The sequence below is a fragment of the Pelophylax lessonae genome (assembly GCF_965119305.1).
Source record: "Pelophylax lessonae genome assembly, chromosome: 6".
NCBI lineage: Eukaryota > Metazoa > Chordata > Amphibia > Anura > Ranidae > Pelophylax > Pelophylax lessonae.
In genome coordinates, this window is record NC_138773.1 from 311754994 (window position 1) to 311779997 (window position 25004).

The 25004-nt window shown below is 47.5% G+C and overlaps 2 protein-coding genes across 2 annotated transcripts in view; one reads left to right on the plus strand and one right to left on the minus strand.

Annotated features, from left to right (window-relative positions):
• PECR (peroxisomal trans-2-enoyl-CoA reductase) overlaps positions 1–11748 on the minus strand; it is a 28353-nt gene extending 16605 nt beyond the window's left edge. The window contains exons 1-3 of the mRNA XM_082261961.1: positions 11592–11748; positions 6992–7125; positions 1940–2105 (exon numbers count right to left, since the gene is read on the minus strand). Of these exons, the coding sequence (XP_082118087.1) occupies positions 1940–2105; positions 6992–7125; positions 11592–11703 (412 nt within the window). The 5' untranslated portion in view covers positions 11704–11748. The remainder of the gene's footprint in view (positions 1–1939; positions 2106–6991; positions 7126–11591) is intronic.
• A 9655-nt stretch (positions 11749–21403) lies between these two features.
• The window catches only part of TMEM169 (transmembrane protein 169), a 43665-nt gene continuing 40064 nt past the window's right edge, over positions 21404–25004 (plus strand). The window contains exon 1 of the mRNA XM_082260256.1: positions 21404–21498. The gene's annotated coding sequence lies outside the window, so the exon portion shown is untranslated. The remainder of the gene's footprint in view (positions 21499–25004) is intronic.

Consider the following 25004-nt stretch of genomic DNA (forward strand, 5'->3'; position numbering starts at 1 on the left):
TTCTTTTGTGTGTGAGCTCATGGGGACGGGGGTGCTTTAAAAAAATGTTTTTTTTTCCCTTTTTAATTTTAATTTATTTTAGCACTGTTTTTTAAAAAAAAAAAAAAAAATCTGATCACTTTTATTGCTGTCACAAGCAATGTAAACATCCCTTGTAAAAGGAGAAGATAAAAATCCGCGCCTAGGATAAAAATGAAAATAAAAGAATTGGCTGCTGCCCACCTCAAAAGTATAACTCAAAGAGGTATACAGTGATTATATATGGGTGCTAATTCATATAATAAGTGATAAAAAGTCCATGAACGCAATAAGTGATATATTCCAAACAGTGGATCGGTCTTAAGGTGGTCCATTTCCAGGGGTGTAGGTGATGAATAAAGAGTGCTCCCCTCTTATATGGCCCACACTCACCAGAACTCCGTACCCCTACAGGGGTATAAAGCGTTGTACACTCCTGGGGTATATACTCTAGTGGAAAGCAGAACCTCCTTTCAATTAGACCTCCAGTGTGAAAAATCCAGACCCGAGACAATATCCAGATAAGGTACTCTCAATATAACTCCAAGGGACATCGGTGTTGAATCAAGGGGTAAAAAATATACCTGGAGAAATCTTCACTGCAGGTTCCGGACCCCCATATAAGAGGGGAGCACTCTTAATTCATCACCTACACCCCTGGAAACGGACCACCTTAAGACCGATCCACTGTTTGGAATATATCACTTATTGCGTTCATGGACTTTTTATCACTTATTATATGAATTAGCACCTGGTTTAAACATCATCAGTTCACATATTTATTTATTATTTTTTAGCATCGTTTAAATTTATTATCAATTGGCACTTTATCTATTGGTCTCTTTACCAATATTCACTATTCACTCAGTCACTTTCAGACTAATATATATATATATATATTTATTTATTTATTTATTTTTTCCTGCAGCTACTTGTTGATTGGTATCAGTTCACCAATATACTCAATTGTAGTTCCCTTTGCACCTTTATCTGTGGACATACTTATGTACCAACTTCTCACCTTCTAGATCCCTTTGGGGGTCAGTCACTTTGCTCACTGGCACTCTTTTTGCCAAACACATCTATAATGTGTTCACATTGCACTTTATATTTATTATATTTTATTTTTATTTATACCTGTATTGATACATTTATGTATACTCTGTTTCTCATTATATATTCTTGAGATTGCTACCCTTAAGTGCCGGTTCACATACATGCGACGCTACTTCCCGGGGCGACCTCCAAAGTCCTCGGAGCGGCCGCCACGGACTTCATAACATTGAAGTCTATGGCGGTAGCCTCCTGGTCGCCCCAAAGAAGCTCCGGACCCTTTTTCTAAGTCGGAGCGACTTGTGTCGCTCCTATTAGAACGGGTCCGCAGCTTCCCTATGGGAGGCGACCTGCGGCGACCTGTGAGGCGACCAGGTCGCCTCACAGGTCGCCTAAGTGTGAACGGGGGCTTACGCTGAGACATTCATCATATTGATTAGAGGCAGCGCCATCTACCTCACCCTCCCCTATATAAACATCCCTTGTGACAGTAATAGGCAGTGACAGGTACTCTTTATGGAGGGATCGTGGGTCTAAAAGACTCTATATACCTCCACTGCACTTTAAAGTATTCAAAATGTCGAATTCGGGGGGTGGGGATCCCCTCCCGCTCGCTTGGATAACGGCAGCCCAGCGGCTCCGGAGCAGCAGCGCCATTGTGTCATCCCACTTTTAATGACTTTGCATCCATGAACAAAGGGGTCACATGAAGATCTGCGCATTGATTTATTTTGTTTGTATGGATTTCATTTATGGAGATTGGAATGCTGTTCTCCTGCGGGTCACCAGGGGGCGATGTTGCAAAGAGCGTTTCCATCCAGCAATACCCCCCCAAGCTCATCTCTTTGCTACTGTGCTCCCTACATACCGGCTTTGCAGCAGTAGAAGGTGCCAGTCAGGTTGGTTTCTATCACCGCATTCCATCCTTTGGGAGTGATTGCTTCGCTGGGAGACGGGAACTGTCCACCACCATTGTTCACCAGGAAGTCAATCTGACCGTATTGCTTCAATGTAGCTTCAACCAGAGACTCCACCTGCATTCAAGAACACGGAGGGAAATAATGAGCTGACATTGTTACAATGTGAAATATAAAAACTTACATAAGAAATTTAGGTTCTCCCAAATCTCACATTTTTTAAATACTCTTTGAAAAAGTAAACCTGATCCCCCAAAATTTACGGAATACTTTCTTTGGTTTGGCAAGGCCATGGAGCAAAAAAGGAGGGGGGGGGTCTCAATAATCTACTCATCACTGGCAACAGATCTTACCAAACCTACATATATCATTGCTTGGGAAAGGGAATTACAAAAAAATTGGGAAATAGAGGACTGGAATAGATCTTTTACAGGTATTAGCAACTCTTCTCTAATGAAAGCCAATCTCAAGGTACTCACACGATGGTACCTGGCCCCATCCAGGCTAGCCAAAATGTTCCCCTCTTCCTCTCCCCAATGCTTTAGAGCAGTGGTTCTCAACTAGGGTTCCTTCAGGAGGTTGCTAGGGGTTCCTTGAGCAATGAGCAATTTCTGCCTCTCAGATAAGTTCCCCCTGACACCATTAATCTTTTTAGCTATCTGGAAGAAGGTAATTTTTCCCAATGTCCACAAGTGTAAAGAACAGTCATCCCACCGACCATCACACTAATGTATCATGAGTTGTAAATATAGTCATCTTTGGCAGGGGTTCCCTGAGACCTAAAAAATGATTCCTCTGTGTTGAAAAGGTTGAGAAAGGCTGCTTTAGAGGTTGCTAGATGTTAGGATCGATGGTTCCTTGTGTGGTGGCCAGATGTTAGGATCGATGGTCCCATGTGTGGTGGCCAGATGTTAGGATCGATGGTCCCATGTGTGGTGGCCAGATGTTAGGATCGATGGTCCCATGTGTGGTGGCCAGATGTTAGCGCTGATGGTCCATGTGTGGTGGCCAGATGTTAGGATCGATGGTCCCATGTGTGGTGGCCAGATGTTAGGATCGATGGTCCCATGTGTGGTGGCCAGATGTTAGGATCGATGGTCCCATGTGTGGTGGCCAGATGTTAGGATCGATGGTCCCATGTGTGGTGGCCAGATGTTAGCGCCGATGGTCCATGTGTGGTGGCCAGATGTTAGCGCCGATGGTCCATGTGTGGTGGCCAGATGTTAGCGCCGATGGTCCATGTGTGGTGGCCAGATGTTAGCGCCGATGGTCCATGTGTGGTGGCCAGATGTTAGCGCCGATGGTCCATGTGTGGTGGCCAGATGTTAGCGCCGATGGTCCATGTGTGGTGGGAATGTCCGAAGATCAGGGGGATTTGGAACAAGATCTTTTACATAATTCATAAAGATACTGGCTGCATGATTCCCATATCTCCCTCAGTAGCACTTCTTAACTTTCCCATCCCGAAGGTACCCACACATACTCAAACTCTGATTTCTTTTATCTTACTAGGAGCTAAACTTACCATAGCCAGAGCATGGAAAAAACCCAAGTTCTCTATTAGGGTGGCTAAGAGGAAAGTATCATGGATAATGGCAAAGGAGAAATTGGTTAGCATCTTAACCTTTTGCCAACCCCCCACCCTAGTATTACTGTGGCAGGGGGGCTCGGCTGCGCAAAACCATGTAGCACTACGCGATTTCGTGCACGAGGTCACAGCGGGAGGTGGGCCACGGGAGGAGCGGCGGCGATTGCCACCGGCCTCCCGTGATCGGCAGATAAACTGACAGAAGACTCGCCTGCTTATGTAAACAAAGCAGGTGAGTCTTCTGTCAGACAGGCAGAGAGAGATCAGGAGTTTCAGCTAAGCTACAACCCCCGATCTCTCTGTGCCTGTCACAGAATCCCCCCCCACAGTGAGCAAGCATATTTAGGCATACATTAACCCCTTTGATCACCCCCAGTATTAACCCCTTCCCTGCCACTGTCATTTATACAGTAACAGTGCATAATATTTAGCACTGATTACTGTATTAGTGTCACTGGTCCCCAAAAAGTGTCAAAAATGTCAGTGAGGAGCCCGATCTGTCCACCGCAATGTCGCAGTCCCGCTAAAAAATGCTGATCGCCACCATTACAAATAAAAACAAATAAATAAAAAATTCCAAAAATCTATCCCGTAGTTTGTAAACGCTATAACTTTTGCGCAAACCAATTAAAATATGCTTTTTGGGATTTTTTTTTACCAAAAAATACAGTATGTAGCAGAATATACAGTGCCTTGCGAAAGTATTCGGCCCCCTTGAACTTTGCAACCTTTTGCCACATTTTAAACATAAAGATATAAAACTGTCATTTTTTGTGAAGAAACAAAAACAAGTGGGACACAATCATGAAGTGGAACAAAATGTATTGGATATTTCAAACTTTGTTAAGAAATAAAAAACTGAAAAATTGGGCGTGCAAAATTATTCAGCCCCTTTACTTTCAGTAATCAACAAGTAAAAAAGTTGGGGGAGCAAACCCTGAACATGTATTTCTAAAGCTGGTGCAGCTCCTTTACTTTCAGTGCAGCAAACTCTCTCCAGAAGTTCAGTGAGGATCTCTGAATGATCCAATGTTGACCTAAATGACTAATGATGATAAATAGAATCCACCTGTGTGTAATCAAGTCTCTGTATAAATGCACCTGCACTGTGATAGTCTCAGAGGTCAGTTTAAAGCGCAGAGAGCATCATGAAGAACAAGGAACACACCAGGCAGGTCCGAGATACTGTTGTGGAGAAGTTTAAAGCCGGATTTGGATACAAAAAGATTTCCCAAGCTTTAAACATCCCAAGGAGCTCTGTGCAAGCGATAATATTGAAATGGAAGGAGTATCAGACCACTGCAAATCTACGAAGACCTGGCCGTCCCTCTAAACTTTCAGCTCATACAAGGAGAAGACTGATCAGAGATGCAGCCAAGAGGCCCATGATCACTCTGGATGAACTGCAGAGATCTACAGCTGAGGTGGGAGACTCTGTCCATAGGACAACAATCAGTCGTATACTGCACAAATCTGGCCTTTATGGAAGAGTGGCAAGAAGAAAGCCATTTCTTAAAGATATCCATAAAAAGTGTTGTTTAAAGTTTGCCACAAGCCACCTGGGAGACACCAAACATGTGGAAGAAGGAGCTCCGGTCAGATGAAACCAAAATCAAACTTTTTGGCAACAATGCAAAACGTTATGTTTGGCGTAAAAGCAACACAGCTCATCACCCTGAATCCCCACTGTCAAACATGGTGGTGGCAGCATCATGGTTTGGGCCTGCTTTTCTTCAGCAGGGACAGGGAAGATGGGTAAAATTGATGGGAAGATGGATGGAGCCAAATACAGGACCATTCTGGAAGAAAACCTGATGGAGTCTGCAAAAGACCTGAGACTGGGACGGAGATTTGTCTTCCAACAAGACAATGATCCAAAACATAAAGCAAAATCTACAATGGAATGGTTCACAAAAAAACATATCCAGGTGTTAGAATGGCCAAGTCAAAGTCCAGACCTGAATCCAATCGAGAATCTGTGGAAAGAACTGAAAACTGCTGTTCACAAACGCTCTCCATCCAACCTCACTGAGCTCGAGCTGTTTTGCAAGGAGGAATGGGCAAAAATTTCAGTCTCTTGATGTGCAAAACTGATAGAGACATACCCCAAGCGACTTACAGCTGTAATCGCAGCAAAAGGTGGCGCTACAAAGTATTAACTTAGGGGGCTGAATAATTTTGCACGCCCAATCTTTCAGTTTTTTATTTGTTAAAAAAGTTTGAAATATCCAATAAATTTCATTCCACTTCATGATTGTGTCCCACTTGTTGTTGATTCTTCACAAAAAATTACAGTTTTATATCTTTATGTTTGAAGCCTGAAATGTGGCAAAAGGTCGCAAAGTTCAAGGGGGCCGAATACTTTCGCAAGGCACTGTGTGTGTATATATATATATATATATATATATTTTTTTTTTTAAATTACGGTATATTGCATATATATATATGGAAGAAAACCTGATGGAGTCTGCAAAAGACCTGAGACTGGGACGGAGATTTGTCTTCCAACAAGACAATGATCCAAAACATAAAGGAGAGCGTTTGTGAACAGCAGTTTTCAGTTCTTTCCACAGATTTTCGATTGGATTCAGGTCTGGACTTTGACTTGGCCATATATAAAAGAAAACAAGAGGATGTGTATATGTGTGTGTATATATATATATATATTTTTTTTTAAATTACGGTATATTGCATATATATATATATACACACACACACATACACACACGTATACACATCCTCTTGTTTTCTTTTCCATGAATGCAACACTTTCTGTGAATGGCAAGGGGAGATCCTGGGAGGAGAACACAATAATTTTGTGAATGGATGAGGGAACAGAAAGGGGGTTAAAGCTGCTAAGGCTTCCTCTAATTGGCTGAGGTTGAGATTGTGATGTTCGCTGCCCATGTCTCTACCTCAGCCAATCAGAGGAAGCCTTAGCAGCTGTAACCCCTTTTGGTTCCCTCATCCATTCACTAAATTCTTGTATTCTCCTCCGAGGATCTCCCCTGGCCAATCACAGAAAGTGTTGCATTCTTGGGGATAAATACTTTATAGTTGGCAAAGGTGGAGATTGTGATGTCTGCTGCCCACCTCTCTACCTCAGCCAATCAGATGAAGCTTTATATTGATTCATAAAATACAAAGCTTCCTGTGAATGGATGAGCAGCATCAGCCAGGCACCATTTTTTTCTGGGAATGGGACGGGAAGTCCTTGTACTGCACACAGCGCTGTATACTGTATGTAGTTGATGCTACCTGCAGTTTATACAGCGCTGACAGCGGCCGCATCTTAAAGTAAAGGAGTTTGCTTTGGCCAGCTTGGCCCAAACTATTTAAAGTGACATGAACCATGGAGTTGCATTGACAAAATGATCTAGTGGTAGCAAAATGAAATCTCCGAACTTCCCCGCACCTCTTCCTCTCTGCGGATGTTACACTGAAGTGCAGTCACTGCGGACGGGTTTGCAGGCGAGATTTTGGAGACCAGATCCTTGGCGGCTTCTTTTAGCCGGTCCAGTTTCCGGGAGGCGATGACCACATTGCAGCCTGTGAACGGGAAAGAGCGAAAATTCTTACAAGACAGAAATCACCTCTATGAATGCCGGTAGTAATAAAATCAAATTTCAATTTGAAAGAAAGCAAAAGATTTCACATTTTGTATCCATCATCAACTCTCTGAAATATCAGACCGGTTTTGTGTGCACAATTAGCGCTTGGGAGCTGGTGGGGTTACAGATCTTCAGTCAGGCTAGGTGGTCACATTTGCATGTAGGGATTGCGCTCAAAATTGCGCACTTTCCCGACACACACAGAAACGCATTGCCCTTTAGCAGACGCAGTGGTGTCGTTAAAGGCACTCTCACGCTCTGCTCCCTCTGCAAATGCGCACGCCAAACCAAGCGGTTCCATATGGCGGGTTTTTTTTAGAAGTGGCTCCCTAGCATTTTTTTTTTTTTTGCATTTCTTGATCATAGGGCAACTCACTGGTATGAATGGGCTACCCTAAATGCAATGTGTTGGAACGCGCATGCGCAATCTGTCACAACAGCATGGTGTGAAGAGAGCCAAACAGGCAGCCCATGGTAGGAGGCAACTGGATTTCTGCTGCTGCAAGGGATCACCTTTACCTCTGCAATGTGCACCACAGCTCCACCTGGAGCTGGTCTGGTGGCACTGCACGTCCTTCACATTAAATGACCGGGTCCAAGATGGGAACTCGCAGGTCTGGTAGGTTTATTTGGTTAGTAGAGAATAAAAAGGTCTTCATATTATGGGGGTTTAACTATTCCCACCCAGGTCAGTTCTGGCATTTCTCCAGGTCAGTTCTGGCATTTCTCTAGTATATGTAAAAATCACCATTTGTTTGCTGGATAAGATGAGAATCTCAATTTTTTTGCTTAGAATAAAGATCACGATTCTCGGCATAACATCATCTTTCGCATTATACATAAAAATTGGGCTAACTTTACTGGTTTTTTTTTAAATTCATTGAAGTGCAATTACATTGCTTTTAGACAGGCCTCTCAGCACGATTGTATTTGCACACAGATTATTTATAATGATTTACTTATTTATATAATTATTTATTCTTCTCACAGATGTTTATTTACACTCATAGAATTAGTTATCAAATATTTATTTATTCCTTCAAGTATTTACAGATTCTTTTTTATCCAACCATGCATTTTCACCTGTGCGCAATTGCATCAGTGTTATATACACCACTTCTTTTACATTGTATTTGCGCAGCGGTCTTTCAAAAGCAGTTTTTTTGGCAAAAATACACTTCAATGAATAAAAAAAAAAAAAAAGTAAACAGTAAAAGTTAGCCCAATTTTTTGTATAATGTGAAAGATGTTACGCCGAGAATCGTGATCGTTATTCCAAGCAAAAAAATTGTGAGATTCTCATTTTATCCAGAATCGTGCAGCTCTAGTGGGCACTGTTGGGACTGCACTGACAATCAGTGTACATGTCCCTTATAGAGAAGCCGGTGTTTCAGAGTGCCGATAACCAGCTGTAGGGGGCGCCACATACCGTCCAATGGAAATCTCCCCACCGCCTGGGCCAATCAGCCTGCAGATCCCAATTCTGGGACCCGTGACCCACATCCTGAGTCACATAACCTGTACCTGCTTATGTCCTGGAGAACTAAAAGTCCCAGCATGACCTGCCATCCAGATCACAAGTCACATGTACAGGATATAAGCCGGCACAGGCCATGTAACTTAGGATCTGGATGGACAGGACATTCTGGGACTTTTAGTTCTCCAGGATATAAGCAGGTACAGGTCAACTACAAGTCCCAGCATGACCCGTACCTCCCCATGTCCTGCAAAACTACTAGTCCCAGAATGTCCTGTCATCCAGGTCACAATTTACATGACCTGTGCCTGCAGATCTATATGCCCCAGGATACCCTGCCACATACATATTGAGTCACATGACCTGTACTGGCACCTTGCGCTGGGGAACTAAAAGTCCCAACGTGACCTGTCTTCCAGATATCAAGTCACATGACCTGTACCTACCCATGTCCAGCAGATGTATATACCCCAGGATGTCTGTCATCTAGATACTGAGTCACATGGCCCATATCTGGTTATGTCCCGGAGAACTACAAGTCCCAGCATGACTTGCCGTCTACATTCTGAGTCACATGACCTGTCCCAACTCCTGCAAAACTACAATTCCCACCATGACCTGTCACCCAGATTCCAAGTCACATGACCTGCGCCTACTTATTTCTTGGAGAACTACAATTCACAGCATGAGCTGTCACCCAGATATGGAGTCATGTGACCTCTACCTGCTCATGTCCTGTAGGTCTATATGCCCCAGGATGTCTGTCACCTAGATATTGAGTCACATGACCCGTGTCTTCTTATTTTTTTTTTAGAGAACTACAACTCCCAGCATGACCGGTCACCTAGATATTGAGTCACATGACCGGTACTGACTCATGTCTTGGAGAACTACAAGTCCCAGCATGGCCTGTCTTCCAGATCTCAAGTCACGTGACCTGTAACTGCTTATGTCCTGCAGATCTTTATGCCCCAGAATGATTTGTTCCCTAGATATTGAGTCACATGACCCATGCCTTCTTATTTCTTGGAGAACTACAACTCCCAGCATGACCTGTCACCCAGATTCCAAGTCACATGACCCATGTCTTATTTCTTGGAGAACTACAACTCCCAGCATGACCTGTCACCCAGATTCCAAGTCACATGACCCATGTCTTATTTCTTGGAGAACTAATACTCCCAGCATGACCTGTCACCTAGATTCCAAGTCACGTGACCTGCGCCTACTTATTTCTTGGAGAACTACAAGTCCCAGCATGACCTGTCACCCAGATTCCAAGTCACATGACCTGCGCCTACTTATTTCTTGGAGAACTACAAGTCCCAGCATGACCTGTCACCCAGATTCCAAGTCACATGACCTGCGCCTACTTATTTCTTGGAGAACTACAACTCCCAGCATGACCTGTCACCCAGATTCCAAGTCACGTGACCTGCGCCTACTTATTTCTTGGAGAACTAATACTCCCAGCATGACCTGTCACCTAGATTCCAAGTCACGTGACCTGCGCCTACTTATTTCTTGGAGAACTACAAGTCCCAGCATGACCTGTCACCCAGATTCCAAGTCACATGACCTGCGCCTACTTATTTCTTGGAGAACTAATACTCCCAGCATGACCTGTCACCCAGATTCCAAGTCACGTGACCTGCGCCTACTTATTTCTTGGAGAACTACAACTCCCAGCATGACCTGTCACCCAGATTCCAAGTCACGTGACCTGCGCCTACTTATTTCTTGGAGAACTAATACTCCCAGCATGACCTGTCACCCAGATTCCAAGTCACATGACCTGTGCCTACTTATTTCTTGGAGAACTAATACTCCCAGCATGACCTGTCACCCAGATTCCAAGTCACATGACCTGCGCCTACTTATTTCTTGGAGAACTAATACTCTCAGCATGACCTGTCACCCAGATTCCAAGTCACATGACCTGTGCCTACTTATTTCTTGGAAAACTACAAGTCCCAGCATGAACTGTCACCCAGATTCCAAGTCACATGACCCATGTCTTATTTCTTGGAGAACTACAACTCCCAGCATGACCTGTCACCCAGATTCCAAGTCACATGACCTGTGCCTACTTATTTCTTGGAGAACTAATACTCCCAGCATGACCTGTCACCCAGATTCCAAGTCACGTGACCTGCACCTACTTATTTCTTGGAGAACTACAAGTGCCAGCATGACCTGTCACCCAGATTCCAAGTCACATGACCCATGCCTTCTTATTTCTTGGAGAACTACAACTCCCAGCATGACCTGTCACCCAGATTCCAAGTCACATGACCTGCGCCTACTTATTTCTTGGAGAACTAATACTCCCAGCATGACCTGTCACCCAGATTCCAAGTCACGTGACCTGCACCTACTTATTTCTTGGAAAACTACAAGTCCCAGCATGAACTGTCACCCAGATTCCAAGTCACATGACCTGTGCCTACTTATTTCTTGGAAAACTACAAGTCCCAGCATGAACTGTCACCCAGATTCCAAGTCACATGACCCATGTCTTATTTCTTGGAGAACTACAACTCCCAGCATGACCTGTCACCCAGATTCCAAGTCACGTGACCTGTAACTGCTCATGTCCTGCAGATCTATATGCCCCAGGATGTCTGTCACCTAGATACTGAGTCACATGGCCCATACCTGGTTATGTCCTAGAGAACTAAAAGTCTCAGCATAGCCTGACATTTACATTCTGAGTCACATGACCTGTCCCTGCCCAACTGCTGCAGAATTCCAAGTCACATGACTTGTAATTACTTATTTCTGGGAGAACTACAAGTCCCAGCTCACCTTGTCACCAGCATCCTGAGTCACATGACCTTCTTATGTCCTGCAGAACTACAAGTCCCATCATTCCCCCTCCTCAGCAGAATGTTCTCTGGCAAGACCCCGCCCCCTCCCTGACATACCCAGTCCAAGCAGTTCAGCGGCGATGGCCTTCCCGATCCCGGTGCCCCCTCCGGTCACTATGGCCACCTTGTCCCTGAACAGCCCCGGGAGGAACACACTGCGAGCTGCCATGACCAGACTCCGCCCACACTTCACTCTGCTCTTTGACACGGGGGCGGAGCTTTACGTCGCCTCTCTCCTGCCTTGTGCCCACGCCTCTCGTCTTCTACCCTGCGGGCCCCGCCCACTGTTCAACTGAGCATGCGCCTGGGAACATCTTCACTCAATTGAGCGCGCCTCCCACCCAGCAGGCCCCGCCCCTCTCCTGTTCACTGGCTGTTTTGCACCGCCCACCCGGCAGGCCCCGCCTCTCTCCTGGACGCTAGCTGTACTGCACCGCCCAACTTGCAGGCTTGGCCCCCTCCTGTATACTAGTTGTACAGCGCCGCCCACCGAGCAGGCCCCGCCCCTCTCCTGCACACTGGTAGTACCAGTGTAATATAAATATACATTCACCGGCCACTTTATTAGGTACACCTGTTCAATGGCTTGGTAACACAAATTGCTAATCAGCCAATCACATGGCAGCAACTCAATGCATTTAAGCATCTAGATGTGGTGAAGACGACTTGCTGAAGTTCAGACCGAGCATCAGAATGGGGAAGAAAGGGGATTTAAGTGACTTTGAACGTGGCATGGTTGTTGATGCCACACGGGCTGGTCTGAGTATTTCTGGGATTTTCACACACAAACATCTCTCGGGTTTACAGAGAATGGTGGGAAAAAGAGAAAATATCCAGTGAGCGGCAGTTGTGTGGAGGAAATGCCTTGTTGATGTCAGAGGAGAATGGGCAGACTGGTTCCAGATGATAGAAAGGCAACAGTAACTCAAATAATCACTCGTTACACCAAAGCTTTGCAGAATACCATCTCTGAAAGCACAACACATCCAACCTTGAAGCAGATGGGATACAGCAGCAGAAGACCACACCGGGTGTCACTCCTGTCAGCTAAGAAGAGGAAACTGAGGGTAAAATTTGCACAGGATCACCAAAATTGGACAATAGAAGATTGGAAAAATGTTGCCTGGTCTGATGAGTCTCAATTTCAACTGCAACATTCAGATGGTGGGGTCAGAATTTGGTGCATGGATCCATCCTGCCTTGTATCACCGGTTCAGGCTGGTGGGGGTGGTGTAATGGTGTGGGGGATATTTTCTTGGCACACTTTGGTCCCCTTAGTACCAATTGAGCATCGTTTAAACCCCACGGCCTACCTGAGTGTTGTTGCTGATCATGTCCATCCCTTTATGACTACAGTGTCCCCATCTTCTGATGGCTCCTTCCAGCAGGATAATGCACCATGTCACAAAGCTCCAATCATCTCACCACTGGTTTCTTCACCATGACAATGAGGTCACTGTCCTCCAATGGCCTCCACACTCACCAGATCAGGTCACTGTACTCCAATGGCCTCCACACTCACCAGATTCGGTCACTGTACTCCAATGGCCTCCACACTCACCAGATCCGGTCACTGTACTCCAATGGCCTCCACACTCACCAGATCAGGTCACTGTACTCCAATGGCCTCCACACTCACCAGATCTGGTCACTGTATTTCATTGGCCTCCACACTCACCAGATCAGGTCACTGTACTCCAATGGCCTCCACACTCACCAGATCCGGTCACTGTACTCCAATGGCCTCCACACTCACCAGATCAGGTCACTGTACTCCAATGGCCTCCACACTCACCAGATCCGGTCGCTGTACTCCAATGGCCTCTTCACTCACCAGATCCGGTCACTGTACTCCAATGGCCTCCACACTCACCAGATCAGGTCACTGTACTCCAATGGCCTCCAGCCTCACCATATCCGGTCACTGTACTTCAATGGTCTCCACACTCACCAGATCCGGTCACTGTACTCCAATGGGCTCCACACTCACCAGATCCGGTCACTGTACTCCAATGGCCTCCACACTCACCAGATCCGGTCACTGTACTCCAATGGCCTCCACACTCACCAGATCAGGTCACTGTACTCCAATGGCCTCCACACTCACCAGATCCGGTCACTGTACTTCAATGGCCTCCACACTCACCAGATCCAGTCACTGTACTCCAATGGGCTCCACACTCACCAGATCCGGTCACTGTACTCCAATTGGCTCCACACTCACCAGATCCGGGCACTGTCCTCCAATGGACTCCACACTCACCAGATCCGGTCACTGTACTCCATTGGCCTCCACACTCACCAGATCCGGTCACTGTACTCCAATGGCCTCCACACTCACCAGATCCGGTCACTAGACTCCAATGGCCTCCACACTCACCAGATCCGGTCACTGTACTCCAATGGCCTCCACACTCACCAGATCCGGTCACTGTACTCCAATTGGCTCCACACTCACCAGATCCGGGCACTGTCCTCCAATGGACTCCACACTCACCAGATCCGGTCACTGTACTCCATTGGCCTCCACACTCACCAGATCCGGTCACTGTACTCCAATGGCCTCCACACTTACCAGATCCGGTCACTGGACTCCAATGGCCTCCACACTCACCAGATCCGGTCACTGTACTCCATTGGCCTCCACACTCACCAGATCCGGTCACTGTACTCCAATGGCCTCCACACTCACCAGATCCGGTCACTGTACTCCAATGGCCTCCACACTCACCAGATCCAGTCACTGTACTCCAATGGCCTCCACACTCACCAGATCCGGTCACTAGACTCCAATGGCCTCCACACTCACCAGATCCGGTCACTGTACTCCAATGGCCTCCACACTCACCAGATCCGGTCACTGTACTCCATTGGCCTCCACACTCACCAGATCCGGTCACTGTACTCCAATGGCCTCCACACTCACCAGATCCGGTCACTGTACTCCATTGGCCTCCACACTCACCAGATCCGGTCACTGTACTCCAATGGCCTCCACACTCACCAGATCCGGTCACTAGACTCCAATGGCCTCCACACTCACCAGATCCGGTCACTGTACTCCAATGGCCTCCACACTCACCAGATCCGGTCACTGTACTCCAATTGGCTCCACACTCACCAGATCCGGGCACTGTCCTCCAATGGACTCCACACTCACCAGATCCGGTCACTGTACTCCATTGGCCTCCACACTCACCAGATCCGGTCACTGTACTCCAATGGCCTCCACACTCACCAGATCCGGTCACTGGACTCCAATGGCCTCCACACTCACCAGATCCGGTCACTGTACTCCATTGGCCTCCACACTCACCAGATCCGGTCACTGTACTCCAATGGCCTCCACACTCACCAGATCCGGTCACTGTACTCCAATGGCCTCCACACTCACCAGATCCAGTCACTGTACTCCAATGGCCTCCACACTCACCACATCGCATCCAATAGAGGATCTTTGGGCAGGGCCACTGATAGGGGGGGGGCACCAGTCCTCCTGTAAGGGGCCCCGGGCACACAGGGGGGCCCCAACAGCACAGGGAATCGGTGCGGTCGGGCAGAGAAGGAATTACAGAAGGAAGCCCTGTGCGGCTCTCTGCAGCAGCTGAAAGCCAACTTCTCCCCTTCCTGCCAGATTTCAGCTGCTGCACGGAGAGACACAGACACAGGGCATCATTCCTGTAATAACTTCTCTGACACCGATCGCCCTCCCTGTTCTGCCTGCTTCTGCCCCCCCCCCCCCCGTTTCGCGGGATAGAGCCAATCTTTTGCCATAAAACTACGGCCGCTGGTCGGCAAGTGGTAAAAGGCCTCATTTCTTTTTCTGGAAACAGTAGAATGATTGATTGGCTTTACCAGAAAGCTGTAACTTTTGTTCTTCTGTCCACAGCGCATTCTCCCAAAAGGATTTTGGCTTCCTCAGGTAAGTTTTGGTAAACGCCAATCTGGCTTTTTTATGTTTCTGTGTCAGCGGGGACTTCGATGCACGGGGCAAGCGGCTCCGATTGCCACCTGACACCCGCGATCGCTCCCCGCTGAGAGAGAAGAACGGTCTGCTGTTGTAAACACAGCCGGCCGTTCTTCTCTCTGGAATCATCACAGAGCGCCTGTGATCCTTCTATATAGGAACACAGTTCTCTATGATCATTTCACAAGCCACGCCCCCCCCTCCCCAGTTAGAATCACTCCCCTAGGCTCACATTTAACCCCTTGATCACCCATAGTGTTAACCCCTTCCCTGTCAGTGTCATTATTACAGTAACAGTGCATATTGTTAGCACTGATTACTGCAGTAATGTCACTGGTCCCTCCAAAAGTGTCAAAAATGTCAGTTAGGGGTCCGATCTGTCCGCCGCAATGTCGCAGTCCTGCAAAAATCGCAGATCGCCGCCATTACTAGTAAAAAAAAAAATCAATAAAAATGACATAAATCTTTCCCCTAGTTTGTAGACGCGATAACTTTTGCGCAAACCAATCAATATACGCTTTTTGGGATTTTTTTTTTACCACAAATATGTAGCAGAAAACAAATTGGCCTCAAATATTAAAAAATTATAATTTTTATATATATATATATTTTTTGGGGAATGTTATATAGAAGAAAATAAAAAATATTGTTATTTTTTCAGAATTGTCGCTCTTTTTTTGTTTACAGCGCAAAAAATAAAATTTGCAGAGGTGATCAAATACCACCAAATGAAAGCTCTGTCTGTGGGGTAAAAAGGACATCAATTTTATTTGGGTACAGCGTCGCATGACCGCGCAATTGTCCATTAAAGTAACGCAGTGCCGAATCGCAAAATATGGCCTGGGGACTGTGTAATGTAAAGGGGTCCAGAGGTGCAGGGGACTGTGTAATGTAAAGGGGTCCAGAGGTGAAGGGGGCTGTGTAATATAAAGGAGGCCAGAGCTGAAGGGGCTGTGTATTGTAAAGGGGCCAGAGGTGCAGGGGCTGTGTAATGTAAAGGGGTCCAGAGGTGTGGGCTGTGTAATGTAAAGGGGTCCAGAGGTGTGGGCTGTGTAATGTAAAGGGGTCCAGAGGTGCAGGGGCTGTGTAATGTAAAGGGGTCCAGAGGTGCAGGGGCTGTGTAGAGTAAAGGGATCCAGAGGTGAAGGGGACTGTGTAATGTAAAGGGGTCCAGAGGTGAAGGGGGCTGTGTAATGTAAAGGAGGCCAGAGCTGAAGGGGCTGTGTATTGTAAAGGGGTCCAGAGGTGAGGGGGGGGGCTGTGTACTGTAAAGGGGGCCAGAGGTGCAGGGGCTGTGTAATGTAAAGGTGGCCAGAGGTGCGGGGGCTGTGTAATGTAAAAGGGGCCAGAGGTGAAGGGGGCTGTGTAATGTAAAGGGAACCAGAGGTGAAGGGGGCTGTGTAATGTAAAGGGAGCCAGAGGTGCGGGGGCTGTGTAATAAAAAAAAGGGGCCAGAGATACCGGGGGCTGTGTAATGTAAAGGGGTCCAGAGTTAAAGACTGTGTAATGTAAAGGGGTGAAGGGGGCTGTGAAATGTAAAGGGGTCCAGAGTTGAAGGGGGCTGTGTAATGTAAAGGGGTCCAGAGGTGAAGGGGGCTGTGTAATATAAAGGGGTCCAGAGGTGAAGTGGGCTGTGTAATATAAAAGGGTCCAGAGGTGAAGGGGGCTGTGTAATGTAAAGGGGTCCAGAGGTGAAGGGGGCTGTGTAATGTAAAGGGGTCCAGAGGTGAAGGGGGCTGTGTAATGTAAAGGGGTCCAGAGGTGCAGGGGCTGTGTAATGTTATCTTCATTTATTAGCAGGTGAATGCGGCCCTCCATGCATTCACATACATTGAATCTGGCCCTATAAGCGTAGCTCCACTTTTGTTGAGAAAAAAACATTCCCCTCTGGGTGATCTCTGTACATTGCAGGGATTATAACAAACTTTGTTGCAGATTCCTACCTTCTGTTATTCTGAAGAAATCATTGTTTGTTCCTCTGTGCTGAGTGGGTCTAATGGGAGTGGTTTCATAATTATCTATCAGCTGTGGCAGCTGCAGAGCACTAATGAGGAAATCTGCTGGGCCTGCATCCCTTTAGACGTGTTCCTATTGAGAGTATCTCACCTAAAATGACATTTTTGTTGCAGGGGATGCCAGAAATCTGACTTGTATCTTAGTGCAGACTTCTGGGAAAATTGGTGAGCCAATCACACAAGCAGGAAATGATGTTTCTGGGGGTGTGGTCAGTATACATTCTGTGTACAGAACAGCTCAAGGCGGCCATATTGCATTTTCAGAAAATAACAATAGCTGCAGATTGAAAAGGAAAGGTCATTTTTAATAAGATTCAATTACAATATGATTTGTGTCACAATTGTATACACTATATTGTTTTTTTCTTTTTTGCTATTTTTTCCGCCCACTAAAAAGTTACCCTTTAGTGAAAAAAGGTTGCTGACCCCTGCTTTAACCATTAGTAAGAATGCTATAACCTGAGCGCACACTAGGGGTCCTCATAGCACTCATTACAGCACTATAAATTGTACATTCATTATATTCCGCAAAGTAATAATAAATTTGGATATATTTAAATAAGTATTAACATTTATCAATTAAATCTGTTTCTGTAATGCAATATTTAGAAATCATCTGTATTATTTACACATAGACAGTAAGACCCGGTTCACACTACTCCGACTTGGGACGCGGCTTGTGCGACCTCAAGTCGCCCCAAGTCGCTTGTCATTACAAATTCAATGTAAATGAATGAGAGCCGACCTAATATGCACTACAGAAGTCGCTCCGACTTCAGAAAAGGTTCCTGTACTACTTCAAGGTGACCTCTATCCGACTTGTGCAAATAGACTTCAATGGGAGTCGCCTCTAAGTCGGATCCTTATCTATTTTCAAGGGACTGTGATCAGACTTTCCAGGAAGAAGAAAAATATTACCCAGGCATTCCCCACAGACAAAGTCGCCTATCATTTAAGTCTCTTCAAAAGTCTCTTCAAAAGTCTCTTTAAAGTCACGCTAAAGTCACGCTAAAAAGTCGCTGCTTCATGGGGCGACTTTCTGGTCGCGGTAGTGTGAACTGGCTCTTAAGGTCAATTAGCTCATGCAGGCTTAAAATGGGCGATTTGTGAGCTTGCTTCCGATATTTTCTCAGCTCAAGGGACTCAATTACTATTATAAAAAGTATAACTAAGCCGTCCCTGCAAAGAAAAGGGTTAAAGTGGTTGTAAACATCAGACATGAAATATGAACAAAGCATATCCTTCTATAGTGTGTACTTCTCAGCACTGATGGACATAAGACAGATAGGGCTTTCTTTTGGTGGTATTTAATCACCACTGGGGTTTTTTATTTTTTGCAACCATACCTAGTGGGGGCGGGAGCGCGTCGCCTCCGGCGTGGATCCCAGCTTAGAAAAAAAGCTGTTCATTCGAAGGGATTGCATGAGGACTCGAGGGCATACAATGCGATTAGAGGAGAAGCGTTTTAACCACAGGCAACGTGGGGGGGTTCTTTACTGTTAGGGCTACAAGATTGTGGAATTCTCTACCACAAGAGGTGGTTTCTGCGGGAAGTATGGTGGCTTTCAAAAGACTCTTAGACTTACATCTCAAGGATCAGAACATTCAGGGCTATGTGAGATGAGTACAGCCACACACACCTACACAGGTTGAACTGGATGGACTATTGTCTTTATTCAACCTCACCTACTATGTAACTATGTAACTATGTGTGCGTGCCCCCCGGCACCACTCCAGCGACCGACATGCCCCTACGTCGTTTCGCGCAGCCGAGCCAGCCTGTCTCAGTAAATCTGCGGCGGGTGATCGGCAAGTGGTTAATTTGGGGGGGAGGGAGTGTTATGGGCCATACACACTATACAATTTTCTTTAGACTTTTTCCTTCAGACTTACCAAAACCATATAATATAAGGTCAGACCTAAACACTTTCAATTTGTATGTAATCAGGCAGGCCCTTGCACTACATAGAAAAGGTAAATCTAAAGGAAATCTGACAACAAAAGTTGTATTACTATGTATCCAGCTTTAGACATACTGGCAGATTTAGCTACATTAACAACAGTGGCAGCCCGTGCATAGGGGGCGCCAGGGCGCCGCCCCCTTAAAAAAAAGGAAAAAAAAAAGACAAAAAAGAACAATAAAGTTATAGAAAAAAAAAAAACGGTTCGCTGGCCTATGTGGTGGCTAAAGGGGGGGGTGGGGTTTACGACCCAGAAAGGCGCCAATTGGCTGCCTTCTGGGGGCGTAACCTGGGCGCAGGAAAGAGCGCTTGGCCACCCCCACCTTTGTGATATCCTGGCTGTGATTGGTCCAGTCTCCAGCCTGGACCAATCATCATCCAGGACATCCGATGACGTCGCGATAGGGGCGGTGCCGGTGCGTGCGTCAGTCACTCACCGTCACCGCTGCTCACCTTCCCGCCAGTTCCCGCCGCAGAAGAGGACGGAGGAGGGGAGAAGCCGCCGCCGATAGCCGAGCCGCCGCCACCAGATAAGTGCATTGGGTTGAAGGGAGCACTCACACTGGTCTCTGCATTGATTGGGGGACAATGCTGTAGCACTCTGCAATCATTGGGGGACAATGCTGTGGGCACGCTGCAGTGATTGGGGACAATGCTGTGGCGCTCTGCAGTGATTGGGGACAATGCTGTGGCGCTCTGCAGTGATTGGGGACAATGCTGTGGCGCTCTGCATTGAAAGGGGCTCGCGCGCTGAACTCTGCATTGATGGGGGCAAGGAACAGTGTTCATTGCATTGAATGGGGCACGCTCGCTGAACTCTGCATTGTGGGGGCACAGCACAGTGTTCATTGCCTTGAAGGGGGCACAGCACAGTGTTTATTGCATTGAAGGGGGCACAGAACCGTGTTTATTGCATTGAAGGGGGCACAGCACAGTGTTTATTGCATTGAAGGGGGCACAGCACATTGTTCATTGCATTGAAGGGGGCACAGCACAGTTGCATTGAAGGGGGCATGCACGCTGAACTCTGCATTGTGGGGGCACAGCACAGTGTTCATTGCATTGAAGGGGGCACAGTGTTTATTGCATTGAAGGGGGCAAAGCACAGTGTTTATTGCATTGAAGGGGGCAAAGCACAGTGTTTATTGCATTGAAGGGGGCACAGCACAATATTCATTGCATTGAAGGGGGCACGCACGCTGGTCTCTGCATTGAAAGGGGGCATGTACGCTGGTCACTGCATTGAAAGGGGGCATGTACGCTGGTCACTGCATTGAAAGGGGGCATGTATGCTGGTCACTGCATTGAAAGGGGGCATGTACGCTGGTCTCTGCATTGAAAGGGGGCATATACCATCTCCTGTACCATGACCTGTGACATGCCTATACCATATCTGTGCCATGCCTATACCATCACCTGTGCCATGCCTGTACCATCACCTATGCCATGCCTATACCATCACCTGTGTCATGCCTGTACCACGACTTCAAAGTCACGCAATTTTTTACTGCGTTTTTTGACGCGAAGCAATACCTATTACATTTTTCTTTTTGCGCCCCCCCCCCCCCCAAAAATTTTGAGCACCAGCCGCCACTGATTAACAAATTGAAGCCAAACTTCAGCTCACACTGCGATTACACAAGAGGTTACAGCAAACAGTTTATTTTTATTTTTGGGATAAAGGTTTTACATGAATAAATAAGATCTGATCACTGTATAGTAATTGGATACGCATTGATTCTCTATGACAGGCTCTGCCTCCATTGCATCCAGCACACAAACAGTCCCCCCTTCCACAGACAAGCAGCCTTCATCTGTGTGTGAATGACGTCATGTTAAAGAGCAGTAGCCCCGCCCAGGGATGTGCCTGGTAGGCGTGGTTATGCCAGCAGAGGGGTCTGTGCTATTTTCTTTGTGCAGGGATCAGCAGTCCTGGGATGGACACAGACACCTCCTGATCTGCCTGCTGTCTGGGCTCCCCCACCTGGCAGTGGACACCCCCTTGAAGGATCATTCAGCTGGTGAGTCCTCCATCAATGGGCACTACAAGCCTCCATAGAGGGCAGGTGTATCCTCTGCTCCATGGGATCCTCAATGACAGGCAAAGACTGGAGGGGGCAGTTTAATTCAATCTCTGGCTCATTAATTGCTGCATGAAATTGAATCTTTAGAGTGCTCAGTGATTGGATAAAGCAGGTTAATAAGGTGATACATTGTATTCATTCTAGTAGATGGAATGTTATTAGAGGATACAATGTAGCAATTAGCCTGGATCTGGGATGATGTGTAATGAAATATTTCTACACTGAGCTCTGTGTTTGTTATTATTACACACATCTGATTTATTATTATAACATTGCAGGTGTTTATCTGTATTTTACATAAAACATAGGACATAATGTAGAACTACAAATCCCAGCATGGAGGATGCATAATATAGAACTACAAATCCCAGCATGGAGGAGGCATAATATAGAACTACAAATCCCAGCATGGAGGATGATTAATAGCAGAGAAAGTTATTGATTATCTGTAGTATAGAAGAAGGAATTGCTGTGTGTATCCTGTGGGCCTCACATGTGGATGATGGGGGATTTCCTATGTCTGATGGCTGTACAGTAGTCACCACCCTTCCCCCCTCTTCTATTCTTAGATGTATTTCCCTTCCGTGAACTTGTCAATTCTTCAGACTGCACTCATGGATCTCTCACCTTCCCTAACCCCCCCCCCCAATTTATCTGTCTGATGACATCTCTTTATTTAACCTCTGCCTCTCTCTCCTTCTGTCTTCTTTTTAGTTCTCATTCTCTCTTTTTCTCCACTTCCTCTTATTGTTCCTCCCTTTTTTTTTCCATCTGTTTCCCCTTTCTTTTTGCCCCTTTGTCAGTCCCCTTTATCTTTTTTTAATACTTTGAGCTCCATTACTTTGTCCCCCCCCCCCCATTCTTCTTTCAGTTCCCCTGCTCTGCCCCCCCCTCTCTCTCGGTTCCCCTGCTCTGCCCCCCCCCTCTCTCTCTCTTGGTTCCCCTGCTCTGCCCCCCCCCTCTCTCTCTTGGTTCCCCTGCTCTGCCCCCCCATATCTCTCTCAGTTCCCCTGCTCTGTCCCTCTATATCTCTCTTGGTTCCCCTGCTCTGTCCCCCCTTCTCTCTCTCTCCGTTCCCCTGCTCTGTCCCCCCTTCTCTCTCTCTCGGTTCCCCTGCTCTGTCCCCCCTTCTCTCTCTCGGTTCCCCTGCTCTGTCCCCCCTTCTCTCTCTCGGTTCCCCTGCTCTGTCCCCCCTTCTCTCTCTCTCTCGGTTCCCCTGCTCTGTCCCCCCTTCTCTCTTTCTCTCTCTCTCGGTTCCCCTGCTCTGTCCCCCCTTCTCTCTTTCTCTCTCTCTCGGTTCCCCTGCTCTGTCCCCCCTTCTCTCTCTCTCTCTCTCTCTCTCGGTTCCCCTGCTCTGTCCCCCCTTCTCTCTCTCTCTCTCTCTCTCTCTCTCTCTCTCGGTTCCCCTGCTCTGTCCCCCCTTCTCTCTCTCTCTCTCTCTCTCTCGGTTCCCCTGCTCTGTCCCCCCTTCTCTCTCTCTCTCTCTCTCTCTCTCTCTCTCTCTCTCTCGGTTCCCCTGCTCTGTCCCCCCTTCTCTCTCTCTCTCTCTCTCTCTCTCTCGGTTCCCCTGCTCTGTCCCCCCTTCTCTCTCTCTCTCTCTCTCTCTCGGTTCCCCTGCTCTGTCCCCCCTTCTCTCTCTCTCTCTCTCTCTCTCTCTCGGTTCCCCTGCTCTGTCCCCCCTTCTCTCTCTCTCGGTTCCCCTGTTCTGTCCCCCCTTCTCTCTCTCTCTCGGTTCCCCTGCCCTGCCCCCCTTCTCTCTCTCTCTCTCTCGGTTCCCCTGCTCTGCCCCCCCCTTCTCTCTCTCTCGGTTCCCCTGCTCTGCCCCCCCTTCTCTCTCTCTCTCGGTTCCCTTCCGCTGCCCCCTCTCTCAGATCCCCTGCTCTGCCACCCCATTTTTCTCTATCGGTTCCCTTGCTCTGCCCCCCTCCCCATTTTCTCTCTCTAGGTTCCCCACTCTCTGTCCCCCCATCTCTCTCTCGGTTCCCCTGCTCTGTCCCCTTATTTTTCTCTCTTGGTTCCCTTGCTCTGTCCCCCTGTTCTGTCCCCCCTATAGCTATAATAAGGGGTGAGTTCCAGAATGTATTCAGGGTAAGGGATAATAGAAGGTGAGTCAAGGACATTATCAGTAAGGGATATTTAAAAATAAAGGTAATAGGAGGTGAGTCCTGGAATATTATCAGGGTAAGAGATAATATAAAGGAGGATAGAGGATGAGTCCGGGGACATTATTAGGATAAGGGGTAATAATGTAAAGAGGGATGCCCCCCCCCCCTGTCTGTGACTTGCTGTAATATTGTGCAGCTATTTTCACCATTCTCCCAGTAAAATGTGGAATTTCCTCTTCTCTTCTATAGAAGTCAAATATGGTATATATGAGAGAGGAGAGTCTCTGGAAGTGAGTGTCCCTAACTGCTGAGTACTTGGGACAGTACACTCGGGTTCCCCTGCTCTGCCCCCCCCATATCTCTCTCGGTTCCCCTGCTCTGCCCCCCCCATATCTCTCTCGGTTCCCCTGCTCTGCCCCCCCCCATATCTCTCTCGGTTCCCCTGCTCTGCCCCCTCCATATCTCTCTCGGTTCCCCTGCTCTGCCCCCCCCATATCTTTCTCGGTTCCCCTGCTCTGCCCCCCATCTCTCTCTCAGTTCCTCTGCTCTGTCTCCCCCCCTATTTTTCTCTCTCACTCCCCCTGCTCTGTACCCCTTCTCTCTCTCTCTCTCTCTCTCCCCCTGCTCTATCCCCCTTCTCTCTCTCTCTCTCTCTCACACACTTCCCCTGCTCTGTCCCCCCTTCTCTCTCTCTCACACACTTCCCCTACTCTGTCCCCCCTTGTCTCTCTCTCTCACACACTTCCCCTGTTCTGTCCCCCCTTCTCTCTCTCTCTCTCTCTCTGGTTCCCCTGCTCTGTCCCCCCTTCTCTCTCTCTCTCTCTCTCTCTCTCTCTCGCTCTCTCTCTCGCTCTCTCTCTCTCGCTCTCTCTCTCTCGCTCTCTCTCTCTCTCGCTCTCTCTCTCTCTCGCTCTCGCTCTCTCTCGCTCTCGCTCTCTCTCGCTCTCGCTCTCTCTCGCTCTCGCTCTCTCTCGCTCTCGCTCTCGCTCTCTCTCGCTCTCGCTCTCGCTCTTTCTCGCTCTCGCTCGCTCTCGCTCTCGCTCGCTCTCGCTCGCTCTCTCTCGCTCTCGCTCTCTCTCGCTCGCTCGCTCTCTCTCGCTCGCGCTCTCTCGCTCGCGCTCTCTCGCGCTCTCTCGCGCTCTCTCGCGCTCTCTCGCGCTCTCTCGCGCTCTCTCGCGCTCTCTCGCGCTCTCTCGCGCTCTCTCGCGCTCTCTCGCGCTCTCTCGCGCTCTCTCGCGCTCTCTCGCGCTCTCTCTCTCTGTCCCTTCCTCTCTCTCTCTCTCTCTCTCTCTCTCTCTTGCTCTGTCCCTTCCTCTCTCTCTCTCTCTCTCACTCTCT